At 43.3% G+C, this 18,237-nt stretch overlaps 1 protein-coding gene across 5 annotated transcripts in view; it reads right to left on the reverse strand.

The window, feature by feature from the left end:
- The window catches only part of FHL2 (four and a half LIM domains 2), a 54,076-nt gene extending 39,188 nt beyond the window's left edge, over positions 1–14,888 (reverse strand). The window contains exon 1 of one of the 5 annotated variants that reach the window (XM_063149849.1): positions 14,866–14,888. Coding sequence is in view for 1 of the 5 variants with exons in the window: in XM_063149841.1 (XP_063005911.1) it covers positions 14,866–14,880 (15 nt within the window). In the remaining 4 variants the exon portion in view is untranslated. Of the gene's footprint in view, positions 1–14,157; positions 14,231–14,761 lie in introns of those variants that run through there. The other 4 variants (XM_063149846.1, XM_063149841.1, XM_063149848.1 and 1 more) reach the window with 4 other exon arrangements.
- Between the last annotated feature and the right edge of the window lie 3,349 nt (positions 14,889–18,237).

An 18,237-nucleotide genomic window follows, 5' to 3' on the forward strand; every position in this document is an offset into this window, starting at 1 on the left:
GGCTGATGTTGAAGAAACAACCTGGGTAAATGATGGCTGTCCCCTGCCCCAGTCCAGGACGTTCTGGGCACTAATGACATCTCTAATCCCCAGGTGTCAGTCTGACTGGAGAACATTTTTGGATCTGGTATTCACATCCAGCAACCAGGGACAGCTTAGGGTAAATGTTGCCTTCCAGAACACTTTAATCTAAAAATTTGAGAAGGTGGACTACAGATCTGCTAGTGCACACTTTACTGGTTTTCTCTCTGATAAGAACAAATGTTCTCTAAATCTGGTTATCCCACATTGTCCTGCTGGTTAAACTGTCCCAGTTTCATTTTGGGTGTCACTTTACTCTCAAGGACCCTCAGCAGGGAAAGGACTCCTTGAAAAAGGATGCTGCCAGAAAGCTAAATCATCATCATTGTGTCAGGCCTTGATCTTGTGCTCCTGGCAGCAGGTAAGGGCTGAGCCACTTCCTTCAGACAGGCAGGGAGGGGAATGCCCCCACACTTCGGGAACCAGCATTTCCAAGGCACAGAAGGGTGGCAGGCTCACAGGAGAGGTATTCCTGTGGATGCTGTCAGAAGCAGAGACATAGCCTTTTTGAAAAGGGATGGGGGCTGAGGCTCTCTACCCCACAGCAGTGGTGGCTTTGCTTGGCACAGATCCCCTTGTCATTTCCACGGGGCTGTAGCCCCAGAGGCAGCCCTGCTGCTTCCATGACTGAGGCACAGGCAGGAAACAAAGAAAGAATTTCAACCAGTCCTAATCCAAGGCAATGAGATGTGTATGTACAATAAGAGCTGCTTTACAATCACAGAATCATTTAGGTTGGAAAAGATCTTTAAGATCATTGAGTCCAAATGTGCTTTAGAAATGGAAAGGAAATGCTGCAAGCTGTAAAGCACAGCTCCCTTGGAAACCATACCAAGGTGCCACTAGCTATCTATTGCAGTGAGGTTAGAGGTTTTGCCACTAATCCCTTGCAATCAGGATTTGCCCTGCCATTCTCTGCAAGTCACAGAAGATGCCAGAAATGTGGGCATCCAAGAAGAACAAAAATTTTCAGGATAGGTTAAACAAAAACAAACGAAAATCTAACCAGCTTGCACTGGTAGTGTGTTTACTAAAAGAACTCTACTAACAGATATTCATGGGAATCTGTCCTTGCTGTTCTGATATTTGTGTTCATGGTAGGTAGTACAGTGATTAAAACTGTGTTATGATGTTGTTGAGCCTTTAATCTAATTTGGTGGATTTAAATGTGAGCTCTGTACATGTGATATTGACTGCCAGAAACTTAGCAGCAGAGCCAGAGGGGAAGAGGGCACCTGTGGACATTGTGCTGGTAGTCAATATTTTGCCAACCCTTCAAAGTCAGGTTCTCACAGAGAGAAAGATGGGATTAGCATTTGCTGGTATGAGCAGGGGATTTGGCTGTGCTAGCAAGACATCAGCCTGCTGGCTTCTTCTAGCCCTTCGCAGCCACAGGTCACACCAGTGCCCTCCAAATTAGACACCTGCACATAAAACTCCACACTCAGCCCTCCCCACACCTGGGGAATACCTGGAGGATCCCAGGCCCACCTCCCTCCTGGTGGGCAGCTGTCCTCATTGCCACTGTTGTGCCCAGACTGTGGAGCACAGGTGAGATGTAGGTGCTTTCGTATGAAGAGCAAAGCAGGGTGATTTCCAAGGGCCTCCTCTCTGCATGATTTCCCCTTCTGCTCTGTGTTTTGAGCTGAAGCTCCAAGAAGATGTCATTGCTGCAAAGATATGCTCAGGCTTGAGAGCAGGTTGAAGCACTCAGAGCCCTATGACCTGTGTGTTTTACACAGATGATCTCATCAGCATTTTGCCTCTCACAGGTTTTGCCATCAAAAGCTGGCATCTGGTGTAAGCCAGTTTTCTGTGTGCTTTCTATGGGGACTGGAGGTGCCTATCTTTTGCTGCTGACTCACTCTGTTGGGTGAGATTAAGTTGACCTAGCCTCTTTTCTTGCTCCTAGCCAGTAGTTTGTGCTTGTGAATATATATATCCCAGAACAGTTTTCTGAATTCCCACAGGTTTTGGGTTGGGAAGTCTCTGAGACAGAAGCAAATTATATTTAATGACCTTGATGCATTTCTTTCTCTTTTCTTTCTGTGAATTTCCTGCTGTTTCTGATCCCAAGTGCTTGAGTGTGTGCTCTGTCCCATACGCAGTCTCCACAGCTTGTACCCCTTGGGCCTGGTGGCTGTCAGAGCTCAGAGCACAGGCAGGAGTTCTTCCCCTAGCAAGCAATGGCACATTTGGGTAAATGATGCAGATGAGCCTGAGTTTGAAAATTCAGACACTCAACTCTCTCCAAAATCTCTAAAACCAAATTTTACATGGAAAACCTAGGAAGAGTTTCCATTTCTCTCCCTCTCCATCCTGTGTCCCACTTACACTGAGGGAGATGTACCCAGTCCCCAGGCTGCCTTTCTGTGCCTACTAAATGGCCCCATGCCTTAGGGTTCACTTTGCAGACCTGATGACGCAGCACTGACAAATGAAGTGCCCTGAGTGAAGAGAAACTGAGTGGTGACTCTTAAGCCAGAGGGAGCGCTGGATATATTTTCAGAGTACAAACAAAGCTGGAAAAGCAGAAATAATTTCTTCTTCACTCCTTCACTTATATGCCAAGCAAATATCACAGCACACAAAAGGCCACTGCTCTCAGCAGCTGTTTCATGGCCCCATTTCTGCCCTTTCCCATTTTGGCTGAAATACTCGTTCAGTGTGCTTTAGCTGCTGGTTTTGGATCATGCTAAGGCTTCTTCAGTCCAAAACTAAATCTACCCTCATAATCCACCACAGTTAAGTCCTTAAAAAGCTAAGCAGGCTTCACTTAACAATAAAACCTTTTGTGGTTTGCAGTGACAAAAGGATCCAAGTGATTGCCTGAGTTTGAAGCAGAGAAGATACACAAACCCGGTAACCCTGAATTTTGGTGCCCTGTGCCTAATGCCTTTACCCCACTCTACCTAACTCCACCAGTGAGTATATGTGCAAAAAATTCTTTCATGACTTTTTTTAGAAGAGAGGAATTTTCTCCTGAGGTAACTCTTATCTCAGAGAAGTACAGTGCTGTGACCCCAGCAGCAGGAGTCAGAACTGCCACTAGCAAAATGAAGAAATCAAGAGCCCAGCCTGCTTTGCCTGCCTCCAAGTATGAGGCTGCTTGTATAGATTAGGAATTTTACACTAAGCAGTTTTATTTTGGCCTGCACAAACACAAAAGCAGACTTTTGCAATAGAAACTGTAGATTGCCTTAAGCATAGGTGTAATCACCAGCCTGCCCATAATAAATAATAATAATCCCAGGTCTGGCATTAATTCATGGTGTGACCTTGGACGTGACACCCACATCCATGCTATCCAACCTGGCAAGTAAATGTAAGTCCCAGTGTCAGACAGAGATGGTGCAAGTGCCAGGCACTCTGAAAAAAAATCAAATTAAGCTCCCTAGGGCTCAGGTTTCCCACTTGTAGGGGAAACTATGAGAGAGATCATTGCTCAAGAACAAGATCTGAAAAATACACAGAGATCATAAAAAACCCCAGCCCCCAGCAGACTCAGAGTTTTCCACACCTCCACAGCCAGTAAAAGGATCTTTCTGTCAGGAGCCCATTTCCCAACAAAATCTCCCAAGACTAGCCGCTGTAGCTCTTTCCTCACATCTGACTCAAGTTTCATGCTGAGTGAGGGGTACAAGGTCTTGAATAGAGGTGCTTCACCTCACAATCATCATGTCTGCACCCATTACTACATTGCAACCAATAAGCTGTTCTTAGGCTATATAAAGTAGGACTTCAGATGTAAAATTCTGTGACATTCTACTACCTTCAAAGGCACTTCCCAAAGCAGCATGCAAATAAAAACTAGTTTAATGCAGCTGGAAATGATGCTAAATCCAAAATCTTGCACAAAACTGTTTAAGCCTTGTATTGTGCCTGCACATTGTGGAGTAGGGCAGTAATCCCCTTTTTTGATAACGCCCTAATGTGAGCCTGGTAGCTCAGGTTAGCCTGCTGAAGGCCATCATGTGCGATTTAAAACAAGCACAGCAATATTAAAAAGTTGTGTTTACAAAGAGCAGCTGCTGTTGTTACAGAATGTATCCTTCCCCTGGCCACATAACCAACAGGTAACTCAATCTTTGCCAGAGTTTGCTGACAGAAGTGCAGCCTAGGGCTGCCATGTACTTCTGAGGGTATTTAGCACAATGGGAAGAATTTCAGGGTAGAGCCCAGATTAGCCTGGATGCAAGTGCTCAGATTAATGTCCAACCTGCCACCTGCCACTGCCCCTTACCCTGATCCTGTACGTGACTACAGCAAAGCTCAAATGCTTCCTTTTATGTTCGGTCACTCATTTTCTCCTCCGTGACATCAAAACCTCCGAAGATGATTGAATTAATGCTTCATCTGTCTCAGTGATGTCTTTTGTGAGAGCTCATAGTGATTTCACTGGTGGATTGAAAAAGTTACATATTCTATAACTGCCATTAATTTTATGGTTGAATTTAACAGAGAACATGACATTTACCGGGAAGACAGCTCTTTATGGCACCTGAGTTAAACATTAGCTACTTCTGACACCATTTGGGCTGATCAGAATTTTCAAAAACAATTCAAAGATGAATTATCAGCTCTATGGACATGCATTAATTTGAAAGACTTGACAGACATATTCAGCTATTAAGTTATTGGAGCACAGAAATCAAAACCATATCATGCTGAGCAAAAACATGACATGTCTCTGCTACATAGGCCTTTTCAGCCAAGACCAGCTACATTTTTACACACTGATCAAAATGCACAATTAGCTCTCTGATATTAAATTTTTGGGGAAAAACCCCCACAGTGTCTCTCTTTTTATGCTTTAAAAAGATACATTTCCATTCAGTATGACTGAAGGACAGTGAGATTACAGCCTTTATCATACAAAATCTGCATTCTTTTTTTGCACATATCCTGACTATGAATTTGCTGACCTTTTATTGATGCTGCCTGTCTGCATACCTCAGAAAACCATCATCCAATGTAATACTAGACCACCTTAGCGTTACCATAATTTTCTGTGCATTTCATTCCATGTTCCACCACCTCTTTTTCTCTTATATGTTATGGCTGGCACACCACATGTCTCCCCTGCTTCCCTTCTGCACCAGACATCTGCAGTATCAGCAGTGTGGTCTTCCAACCTCTCCTCTCCACTCAAGCCATGAAAACTACAAAGTAATCTTTTGAATTGTTGCCTCCTTGCCACCACTTCTTTCTCCTCAAGGATTAACCGATGTTTCCTCAAAACATCTGTCATTTATCACCTTCCCCTCATCCCCCTCACCTCCCCATTTAACCTTATTTCCCTAGAGCACTTGATTACTCTTTGCCATTGACAAATGTCCTTGTGGTATTCCTCACCTATCCAGCCCTGCACAAGTGTCACGTCACTTTTGGCAGAGTGTGCCAAACCAGGGCAGGAGCTGTGGCCACCCAAACCAGGGCAGGAGCTGTGGCCATCTGTGGCAGCTGTTGTTTCAGGGCTCCTTGCCATGCTGGAGCAGCCCCAGTCTCTCAGGCAGGAGGGCTGCAGGGAGCAGTTGAAATCCATAAATCACCCAGACACGCCAGGTATGCCCAGCCATGGCAGCAAGGGCAGCTGCTGAGCGCAACCCAAGCACTCCTTGGAAAACTCTTCTGTAAACAAATCTGCCATGGAATTGTTGGGCACAAATGTTAAACATTCTGGGCAGAACCCTGCAGAGAGAGATATGAGAGGTTCACAGTTCTCTTTGTTCTGTGATCATGCTAAACTTGGCTCCTGCTCAGCAGACAGCAATGCTACTTTCTGTGTTTTAGGAAGAATGTGCTCTTTTGCTAGAGCGTATTGAGAAGGTGTTTTTCTGAGTCTCTGCATGAGCCATGGGCATCATCTCTCATTTGAAATTTAACTTGGGCCTGAACAGATTCAATAGTTGCCAAATCTAAAGAAATATGAAAAGAAAGACCTCCTGGCATTGAGGAGTCTAGAACTAAGAGAGATTAACAAGTACAAAGAAAGAGAAGTTGTTTTCTCTGCCTTGCACGCTGAAATGCATTTAGACCATTCAGTTCTGCATATCATTTCAACAAACCCTAAAGTAAGACTGGATCTTAGACCTGAGGACTCTGACTCTGATCCTGCTCTGGTCTTGATCTTTTGTGTCAGGAAGGGTGCTGGAGACAATTTTGCCTTCTGGAAATCAAATTTTAAGAAAAACAGATATCAAATACTGACAGATATTGATGCCGACATTGATGATGATGATGAGGAGAAGCAGGATGAAGAGTAAGAGGAGAAGAAGAAAGTGTGGTAGAGAAAGGCCAGGGGACCCCAGAAATACAGCTCTAAAAGTATCCTTTCTGGCACAGTTGTGTTAGATGACTGAATTGAAAAGACTGTCTCATGTGGGACCTTTGCTGCCATGATGAAAAATTACTTCCATCATCTTTCAGTGTGACTAGAGCAGTTCTGCTCCTTTTGAAACATGTCAGCAGCTCAAATTGCCCACCATTTTCTTGGTGGCTCTGTAAATAGGAATGCCAGGATCATATTGAGGAAAAATATTCTGTATAACATTGTTGAGCCAGCATTGCTTGTGCAAAAAAAAAAAAAAAAAAGTTATTTTCTAAGTCAAAACCATTTTTCACAGAGATGTGATCATGTTAACATCAAGTAACCCAAGATTATTCCACCTGTTCATGTGACCATTGCAAGGGTATCTACCGTACTCACTAAAGAAGTGAAAGCTTTTGCCGTCAGAGATCAGTTTTGAAACTTTGCAAAGGAGGATTTTCATCACTGTCCCATATGAAAATTACACACAGGGATTGCTTGATGCATGGGCTAATGTGAACCCAGGATTTTGGTGACCAGATGAAAACTAAAATTGTGTTAACACAACATGGATATATGGAATATAAATTACTTTTGGTTTTAATGTTTTCCAGAAGTCTCTCATCCAGTACATCGACACCTTTGAAGGAAGAGGATGCCATCTTGGGGTATTGCATGGGCCTGGTTCATGCCAAGCACATTCATTTCATTTTCACCCCAAAATAATTAGATTACCATTAATTCCTGTCTCAATACAGTCAAGATCTAATTAACTACATGTGTATATCTACTATGATTTTTAGATGATTCACATGTATTAGCTGGTGTTTTATTACATAAAAATTAATACAAGGAGGCAGAATCTCACTCTGCCTTTCAGGAGAAGCTCTCCTTCACAATCAGCATGCATGAAAGTAAGCACCAAGATATTTTGTCTGGGTAGAATAGCCCACCTATCCAGCAGGCACAAATGCTTCCCAGCTCAGGCAATGGCATGTGTGGGAGTGAAATAGCCCAGGGGAGAAAAGAGGTGTGCAAGGACATGCACACCCCTTAATAAACATCCCTTCAATGAAATACATGCTGCGGACCAGGTCTTGCTTAAAGACAAGCTTCAAGCTGAAAGGTATGTAAGCATGCTGAGAGCATTTCAACAGCACAAACCAGATTACAGAATAATCTGTCTGCAGCTCTGAGTTTGTATTTCTTTATGCACAGCTGCCTCTAAATAAGGAGATTGTAATGCTGATCTTTGGATTCCTGAATAAATTCATTCCTTACTTTATCTTCAAGCCTGTCTGGCGGTAGGGGTGATTTAAGTGTAACTGGCAAGACACCATCATTCCATTTCCATATAAGCCACAATTCAGTGAAGGGGTGGACGGTTCTCCTATGAAACATACAAGACAGAGGTAGCCTGATGCTTCTTCACAAGTTGCATGAGACATTGTGAAAGTTGGTAATGAGGCTTGTAAAGGAAGTCATCCTGGGACACAGTCTTTATCTCTGGAAAGCTGGAAAAGTGCCTCAGCAAGGCTCTCCATCAAGGTCAGGGCGCTAGACTTGGCTGAATTTCATGACCTTTAGGATGCAGCTGAGGCTGCTGCAGCTCTGGGTGCATGGGTCCAGCCCATAGTGAGGCTGAGCAATGTTCCTGATGGGCAAACACACACATGCACACAAAATGTGCATTGCTGGTTACATGGAGCAGCACAAAAGCAGCCAGGCTGCATGCTGCCTTGGCACTGCTGGCTCCACAGAGGATACCTAAACAAAAAATACTTCTTAAGCACAGAGGAATAGCTGGATCTCCAGTTCTGCTTGCATGTGTAAGACCAGGTTTCCACAAGTAATCTTGATGGATTCCATCTTGGAATGTCCAACTTGAAATATGAAAAAGAAGCATGATTTCTAGAGAATTCAAATGCTGATGAAATTCAATCCTCTGAAAGCTTCATATTATTACAGAACAGAATCTCTCCACTTCCCTGGAAGCACAAGTGCTGTGTTTGTCCTCAGAATCTTTGCCTCACATACTCCTGGAACTTAAATAACCCTAATTGCCATAATTTAATTAAACTATCAGTTTGAAATGTCTGAGTGTTGTATTGAGATTGCATAGAAAACATGGATGCAGGTAATTGTGTTAGCTAGGAATAATCAGACAGCTTGCAGAGTAAGAAGGGGCTGACATTAAGTGTTATCCAAGCTGACATATCCTGAGGCTATGGCATTAGGCTGGTCCTCTTGTGGACTGCTGAAGAACTGAGGCTGTAAATGTTTATTTTAAAATGGGCATCCAAGGGTGAGTTCCAGAGGATTTGTTACTCCTTATGGATGTTGTGTGTATTCCCTCAATAACCAGTAAAGATATTAGCCCAGCCAGTGCTTGATACTGCATGAGCAAAGCCATTTCTCAGGGGGAAAGCACAAAACCTGGGGTTACTATTGGCAACATCTAGATCACAGAGGTGCTTAGAGACTAACCACAGCTAGGGAGGCTTTGGACCCTTTAATTTATACTCAGATGGCTTTTTTTCTTTACAGCATTGTGTTTATTTTCACCTCACTCAAGCAGAAGAGCTCTAAGGGAGGTGGTGGGAGTTGGACAATACTCTCCACCTCTGAGAAAGATTTATCAATCCCCTGTATTGAGCTGTGTGGTTTTCACTGAGCTTTCTACTGTGCTTTAGCAGCAGAGAATTCTGTGACAGGGCTCTAGCAATAACCTTCTGCTCCATCCCCCAGGCTACTTCAGCCCTACCAAGTGCTCTCCTCATCCTCAGTGCCCAGGCAGGTGACACAGCAGATCTGATATTTGAAGTGGCACAGCTGGAGGTGGCTGTTAGTGGGGAGAAAGCAGCACCACTATGTTTGCTTATCCCTTATCAACACACTTTGAATAAAAGACTGTAATCCTTGTTGATTATATTGACATACATTAAAAAGAGCCTCTACCAAAAGATTGGGAAATCATGGCAGCTAATTAGTAGAAAAGCCATTAAAAGGCATTTTATCTTAAAAGTAGCAAGGTGTGAAAACTCAATTTTGTTTTTAAGGCAGATCAGTTGTGTGTTGTCAGTTCTAAAGCAAGATCATAAAGCAGGCTGCTAGAGGCAATCATTAAAAAGTCGAAGTCTTGATTTTCCTACTCTTCTGAGAATTTTTAGAGTGTGTGTTAAGTGCATCTGTGTGCTTCTAAATGAAAAGATGTGAAAGGAAACAAATGTGAGACTTGTTTCACATCAGCAGCTTGGCTCACAGGGCTTTCACAGTGGGAGGCTGCTCTTTGGGCTTTCTCAAAAATGGAAAAGCAAAGCTCAGTTCAGCTTGAACACAACCCAGATTATAAAAGACTAACTTTGGACCAGGCCCAGACTAAAACAAATCAAGGCTCTGCCTTTCCTGGGATTTGCTCACAAGCTCCTGGGGCAGCCACAAGGTCTGCCATGGGTTTGTAACTCCCCTGTGAGTCCGTGGGCTCAGGGGTCACCCCATTGCCTCGTGCTGCTGCCCCAGTGCTGGTGCCCTCCTGCCCCTCATGGCAGCATCTGCCCAGCGTGGCTCTGGGGACATCTGAGACAGCTCTGCAACCTCATCCTGCCCCAGTGCTCCCTGCTTGCCCAGGCCCTTAGGAGCCCTGGCTCACAGCCGGGTCATGGACCTTATTTCTCTGCAGGAGCTCCTGCTGCTCCATTTCAGCCGCCTGATGGGCCCTGAAGGGCTGGCCTCCTTACAAAGCAAAGCAGGAAGAGAAATGTAACAGCAAAAATAATCCAGGCATTAGACTGTAAGTTGCTATGGGGAATTGAAATCCAACCAAACAACAAAAAACCCCAAAATTCTCTAAATGCCACAGTATCCCAATTATCTCTGTTGAACTGTTTTCCTTGATCTCTCCAGCAGAAAGAGTCAGTTTATCTTTTTGCCCTTCCAGGCTGTTGGGTAGCTTTCAGACATGATCCAAAGTCCCCTGAAGTCAGTGAAAATTTTCCAAGGCTTCTGAATCAAGCCCCAGATGCAAGGTGGTAAAAAGTGTGAGTATCCTGCCTTATACTCCAGGTGAAAATACACACATTCTCCAGGTGCCAAACATCAGAGCTCAGTAAATAGTTCCTTCCCTTTCCCTGTTTCTCCAGTGCATGAGCAAATGTCTCTGATACAGTAGATGAACCTCTTCTCCGAAAGGAGGACAGGACTGTCTCCCTTCTAGCAGTGAAATTGCAATTGGCAGTGGACCTGCACATCACAGGAGTGGTCCTTCTCCTGGTCCTTCACCGCATAATTTCACACAAAGCCCTGTTTCAGTGATTTTGATACGAGACACTTTACCTGGTAACGCTGCAGGTCTCTGAATAGTAACCCTCTGCTTCTGGTCAGGCTGCAGAATTGTGCACAATCTCTGAACAGTCACCAAACTGCCCATATGGCCCAGGCCATCCATGTTTTAAACAGCCAACCTTTAAGTTACATTCTCCAATCAGCAAACAACCTTAGATGGCACAATTTCAGTGGCAGCCTAAGAGATGAGACACTGACTGATGCCACAAGCAGATAAACTTCTGCAGACTGAAGTGCCTACTGATCTGACCCCTTGCATCAAGGTTTTTAAAGAGGACAGGTAAGGATCTGGCCATAAAAATAGTTCCACAGGCATAGAGACAGCAGTAGAGGATAAGGTGATGAGAGGCAATATAAATCCTCTAATTCATTCAAATTGCTCTGTGCTAGAGTGTGGCTTTCACATTCTCTGAAAAAATTCCTTTGCTCAGGGTTTTTCTCTTGGGACGCTGAAAGGCAGTAAGAGAGGCCTCAGAGAAAAGGAAAACAATTCTTATCTCATTTGCTTCTCCTTTGTTGTGCTCATGTGGAATGTTTGGAGATGGTTTACCCACAGGTGATTGCTTGATTGGACTCTGGTGTGAGTTGTTTTGACTCATTGGCCAATCGGGGCCAAGCTGTGTCCGGACTTTGGAAAGAATCGTGAGTTTTTATTATTATCTTTTTAGCATTCAGTAAGTATCCTTTCTGTATTCTTCAGTATAGTATTCTTTATTATAATATAGTATAAAAAAGTAATAAATTAGCCTTCTGATAAGATGGAGTCAGATTCATCATCTCTCCCCTTGTTGGTAGCCCTACATTTACAATATTAGACCAACTCGGCTTGCAAATAGCTGAGGTGAATGCAAAAATCTTACCTGTGACTTCATTAGCTCTGCTCAGTACAGTTTGTGCCAGGCACAAGGACAAGGTTTGCAAAGCCTCTCATGAGGGTCATATCATAAAGGCATTGAATTTTGTAAAAAAATACACACTCCCCTCCTCAATTAGCACCATCTTCTAGTGAAAATGAACATCACAGAGACGTAAGAATAACCCCACATCAAGCCACTACTTGCTGTATCAGCTTGGTTTTACCAGAAGTGATGCCTCAGGCAAGTTTCAAAATTTAAATTTCTGCTGCTCTTCACATTTTCCCAACGCTATCTTTTTTCCCTAAGCTGTTACACCTCCCTGAGAAATTCAGTTTCTGAGTAATTTCCTCCAGCTTTCCTCCTCCTGACCATGGGACTCACTGAACAGCACAGATTCACAGGAAAACAAAGCTGGATGTTCTGCCCCGGGCAAGATCAGCTGCAGACGTACAATTTCTGACACATGTCCTGACCAAATGTTATCTTGTTCTTATTCAGCAGCCTTTCTGAACTGTGTCAGCCTTTTCTGCTCATTCCTGACTCAGATCTTTAGCTCAATCCATGAATAATACTTCATGAGTCCTTCTGCAGTTGTGGAGGCCTCCAGAAGGTGGCCAGAGGCAGCTCAAGTAGGGGCACAGGTGCCCTGGGCAGGTTAGGTTAGACACCATGAACACCCTGCTGTGTGCATTTCCATGGTGTGCCAGGCTGATTTGGAATAAAACTCTTGCAAGGTTTTCCTCTCAACCCCTGTGTAATGGTAAATGCCAAAGGGGTGAAGAACATCTGGCCAGCTGTGTTGTAGGTACTCAGAACAACCAGTGGTGGCACCATAGGTGGAGACATGCAAAAATAAGAAAGATTTCTTTTTTTTCCATTAAAACTGGCAGCCATTGCCAAAATTCCTCTTGTTGGTACCAGTTATTTTGGAAGTTTCACATACATACACAAGACAATGAGAGTGGTCTAGGGCTTATCCTCAATCACATTATATCTTCACTTCCCTGCTGTGGGCAGCCCATCTCACATTGATTAATTATTGCTATTATTATTGTTATGATTATTGGTATTATTATAAAAACTACTAACAATGGTAATGTTAGCACCTGGTTTAGATTGGCTTCTATCAGCATCTCCCTTTTTGGTGGAGTAAGGTCCTTGCTGAAACTTCTTCCTGCCTACAAAATATTATTCTTAACCCCTTCTTCCATCATGCTCACAACAGACACTTTCCAAATATTTTAGTTCACCAGTCACTCCTTGGAAATGTCAGATGTGTCTTTTGTGAAGAGCTCCTCTCTTTAACTTCAGATTGCTATTTCAAGCAAATACTTGGTGAGTGTCCAGGTTTTGCCAGTGGATCCTGGCATCTTTGGGGGAAAAAAAAGGATATTTATGAGCAATGCTGGTGGGTGGAGGGGTGTGCATCAGGCATGTAAAAAGCATACCTTGTGGTTTTAGTGCTGCATGAATTGTAACCACTGAAGGCAGTGAGCTGCATTCCAGTCACTGTGACAAAGATAAAAGGCAAAGATTTGCCTTCCTAATTATTTATGGAAACTGGTGTTCAACTATGCAATGCTGTCGTGGATAGATTTCCTTTCAGAAATGCTGAAATGCTGCCCCTCAAAACATCCACTCAGTCATTTTTGCAGAGATGAATGGTGACACGACAGGAGTGCTACTTGCTGTGCAGGTGTGACTGGAGTGTAGGCACTTGGGAGTGGCTCCCTGTGCTCCCCAGGTACATTATGTTGTACCTCAGAGACTCCATAAAGCAGGAACATGTGTAGCTGCCCAAAAATGAGTCTTTCAGCCATCCTGGCGGAAACTCCAGATGGGCACAAATCTTCTCCCTCCTGCTCTTCCTTTTGGCTTTTCTTTCTTCACTCCATTATACTCTGGTCAGTTTTAACATGACATCTGCCAGGCATCTTTTAGCTAACTATTATCAGATGGCTTAGATAAATACTGCCTTGTCCTGGTCTTGGCTGCTCGTTCTTACCCACAAACTACCTCTCCTGCTGGGATGAAATAATTCTTAAAAATGAAATGTGTCTGTTGTTTTGGCTGAGTGAATCACCTTAGGCCCATGGAGCCCAAAGCATCATCCAGCTTACCTGAAAGTTCAGGGACATCCTCACTTTTTAAACATCCTCACTATTTTAGACAGTGAGCACTGCTAAAGAAAACAAGACAAAACCTCCCAGATATAAACTGTAAAGACTACTTCAGAAAGTGTTGCTCCAAGTCAACTTTCAAGTGGAAATTATCCCTGGTGGAGCTGGATTCAGAGAGGGAAAAGGGCAAGAGAGCCTATGATCCACAAACAACTTATAGTTTTCCTGTTTTGCCACTCAGTGCTTTTCACCCAGCTGTGGCAGCACAGCACTAAAGAAACTACAGCTCTGCTAAAGCAGAGCTAATCCATGCACATGCTGCTCTGGGCTGACATGGGATTGCAGCAGGAGTTTTAAAGGAGATCTGCTTAAAGCCTGCTAGCGGCTGGCAGGTCATTTGCATGTCAGAGAACACTCCTGATGGAAACAAGCAAGCATAAACACCTACCCTTTACAAGCCTGCTTCCATGCTCAAAGAAACCTGATGCTCAGCCATGTGGAGAAATCATTTCTTTCCTCTCCACAGCATAAAGTTCACTGAAATGGAAAACAGCTCTTACAGCTGAGTGCTCCAACTGGAATTATTAAGTATTTTTAATAGCTAGCAAAATGATGCATTCACTTCATCTGTTACCATGTAAATACTCTGTACTGAATACACAAAACCATTTTTTGCAAGGTTAGTTTGGCTTAGACACATACTATAATAATTTTAATGAAAATGTTTAGGTCTGAAAAAGGATTTAAATATTATTTCCTATCACTTTAGTGCCTTTGTATAAAGGTGAATATGATCCTCTATGTTTCAATGGTTTAAAGCACCCAGCTTAAACTGCATTATGCAGGAACTTCCATGTTGCCATTAATAGCCCAGGTATAATTTGAAGTACAGAGGAAAAATAATAATCAAAACCAGATTTTCCAAGCATTATCTAGTTTGAACAAATCTCAATCTCACTTATATTAAATAATGTGATTTATTTGCTAAGTTAGGAGAATCTTAAAAAAAAAAAAAGACACTAAAAGCAGAATTTATAAAGCATACAGCTTACCTGAGCTATCTCGAGGAGTCTCTCTACAACACACACTTGCCTGGGCTCATCCTTTTAAACTGAGTTAATAGGGATTTAATGGGAAAACACTGCCACACACTCACCAGACTGGCAGCCATGGCTCTCTGCAAGGATGCCCTCCTTCTGTGTCCTTCTCACTGCTGTCCCTGCAGACAGTGGTGTCCTCTTTCCCCACATAAGGCTCACCCAGCAACAAAGCAGTACCAAGTGTGTGGGAGGAAATGTTTTCTATCTGCAGGTCAAGGAGTCCACTTTATTTTTAGTACCTGGATCCTTATCTATTCCACTGCCCCTCTGGGATCAGCTGCCTACCTTGGATTTTGAGCCCATGATCCAACAGTCCCAGGAAGAGACAAAAACCTGTTCTCAGCACTAAGAACTGTGCATACTCATGGCATGTTTCAGCCAATGGGCATTCCACACATTTAAATATTTTTCTGACCCAGGGCCTTGGGCACCTAATTGGTTCCAGGGAAAACAGTTTCATAATTTGGAAGCCACTGCCCAGCAGAACTCGGGCATTTGCCGTCCTTGAGCTATTGACATTCAGCCTGAGGACTCTCTGGTAAAAGTTTAGGGTGGTCTGAAAGATGAATCTGGAAGGGAACCACTGAGTTGTCAACATTCAGTCAAAGCTCTTTTCCTTTCAGGCCAGAGTCAGGTGGCTTTCCAGAGTGAAGCTATAACTCCAGCAGGAGCTCTAGCACCTCTTCATCTGTGGGCATGATTTAACAACCCTCAGGCCTCTGCTGGAGGGTTTAGTGTTTCACTGGGGATTCTTGTCACTTTTCAGTATATTTTATTCTAAAGTAAATTAAACCACTTCTATCTAAATGCTTCAATGATTTTAAAATATGATTTTACGTTATCTGAATGGTCAGTTAATACTATGCAAGACTTCATATCCTGGAAAAAAGTCTGCATTCTTCACCAGCCATCAGCCCTGCAATGACCAACTCCCCAGAGCTCTTGAGACCATTTTGTAGCAACACAGCAAGGTGAAGGTCTGGCTCTTGCAGTGGGAGCCATCTGCATGCCTCTCTTCTGTAACCCTGTTAAGGCATGGCCAGCAGGGGACAAGTGTTATGGCTGGGCCATCCCTGCTGGGTCTGCCCTCACAATTCCTTCTCCTGTATGATAAACAGCATATTTTTGCAGCTCTCCTCTACTGGAGAAGATGATTCTTGTTCCATCACCTTAAGCCTTCTATTAAAGGATGGTACAGGAGAGCAGAGAACATAAACTGCGTGAGTTGAGCCTGGGTTGCAATGGCCACAACCATGATGGAGGAGTGCCCACTTCAGGAACAGGAGCCAAACATGTCTATCCTAAAAATGAACAACTTTGGGGCCCAGGCTTTGAGACACTCATATGTGTCACAGAAATGCCTGTGACAGCTCTTCAGCACTTTAGAACTGAAGTTAATAGCTACAGGCACATGATGGGGAGCCAGAGTGTAGACGACCTGAGATGTATAGCAGGTCACACATGACATTAGTAAATTATGATAGAGCAACTTCACCCACACAGACAAATGAAAGAACTAGCAGGACACACTACCTGTGTCTAACCTGCCAGGCGACAGCTGTCTTATTTTGGGCACACAGATACTGCCTCTTAAGGTGGTAGCTGTAACCTAGGCTACAGAAATCTGTCATACTCTAGCTGCCTCAGTTTCCCTGCTTTCTGCAAGCAGAATGCAGCCCTGAGCACTCCCAGTGACCACAACATTCCTGAAGGATCAGTCACTTTCCACAACTATCAGACAAAGGAAAAGGGATGGGGTTAAATTGTCTCTTAAAAATTGCAGCAAAAATGTGATTTTGTCACTTGTCAGTTCAGCCTCTTGTGCGGAGACAAGTCTGAAGGTTAGATGGACTGCCAATGCTAATTTCTAGAGGGATGTGCTCTAGATGAAGCTGTACATCACAATCTCCCTTGCCAATGTGTGAAAAGATGTCTGGGTTAAGGCAGCTCAGGTAGGCAGGCTCAGGCAAACCTCATACCTTCTCCTTGCATGATGTACTACTGCAGAGTGCTGCCTGAAAGCTTGCATATCTTACTTGTGCAAGATTAGGCAGAATCACAGAATCATCAAGGCTGGAAGGGATCTCCAAGATCAGCCAGTCCAACCATCAGCCTAACATCACTATAACCAACCCTAAACCATATTGCCAAGTGCCACACCTCCTATTTGATGTATCTCGATTTCTAAAAGAAAGGAAAGCTTTGATAAATTTTTTCCTGAAGCAATTAATATGCCTTTTTCCAGTCTCCTAAAGCCATTCTTTTGCTCATTGACAGGTTCATTTCCCTTCACAAAGCAGCATTCATAGGTGGCAAATCTAGCTGGTCGTTTCACTGTGTGGTGCATGTTCCATGGATAACTCTCCTCATGGCTCCACCACTGTCAGCAAAACCCACTCCATCTCTCTAAAACTCTCCTCCTGCATGGGCCCACCTCTGCTACCACAGCACAGGACAAAGCTGGCTCAGCTGAGCGAGTTCTACTGTCATTACAGTGCAAGAGTTCCATATTGCTAGAGTTTCATACCTCCTTGATGTTTCTTGTAGGCAGCTCCTCTAGGCACTGACTCTTCCTTGTCCTCACAGCAGCTAACTGACTCCAGTTCCCCTCAACCAACCAATCCACTCTTTTATAACACTCTTCTGATTGGCTACAGGTGTGGCCTGTTAAAATCAGACCTGCTCCTAATCTCTAGTAATTGGCTCAGCTGCAACTCCTTAAGGGGTAAAATTACTTGCTATACTAACTTTATTTTCTTATACTCTATCGCCCTACAATTCCCCCTTTTTCTTTTAATTACAGAGATGCAGCATTTCTAGAAGGACATGGTCAAATAAATTAACATTATGACACATTCATATATTTCATTTAGAATTAAGAGTTATACAAATGTTCAAACAACATATTATAGTACGAATATATATATTTCTGAGTGTTGATTCAGTTTTGCAGCTTTTCTCAGTTTACAAAGTACTTATCTTCAAAATCTTTTATACTCATATTTAACAAACAGTAATAGTTGCAATTGATATATTTTACCAATCAATAAACACATTGTACCAAATAATAGAACTATTTTTTTCCCAGTTCCTACAGTTGGTTTAGCAAACGCTCTCCTTCCTCTTTCAGTTTTGTTGCTTTTCCTCTTTCAGTTCTCTACCCAGATCACCATGGGACCACATTGCTTAAAGTTTAAGTCTTCTTTGCTGAATCACCACAGGATCACATTGGTCGATACTTTATTCTTTTTCCATTCCCAAATGCATGGGGTCATATAGTCAAGTTCTGTTTCCCAAATCCACAGGGGTCATATAGTTAAGTATTTGAGTCCTTTCTCCCAAACCATGTCAGGGTCACCATTAGTTGTCATTATAGTACAAGAGTTCTATTGTCATTGCATTGCAAGGGTTCCATATTGCTAGAGTTT

Source organism: Melospiza melodia, chromosome 2 (genome assembly GCF_035770615.1).
Source record: "Melospiza melodia melodia isolate bMelMel2 chromosome 2, bMelMel2.pri, whole genome shotgun sequence".
Taxonomy (NCBI): domain Eukaryota; kingdom Metazoa; phylum Chordata; class Aves; order Passeriformes; family Passerellidae; genus Melospiza; species Melospiza melodia.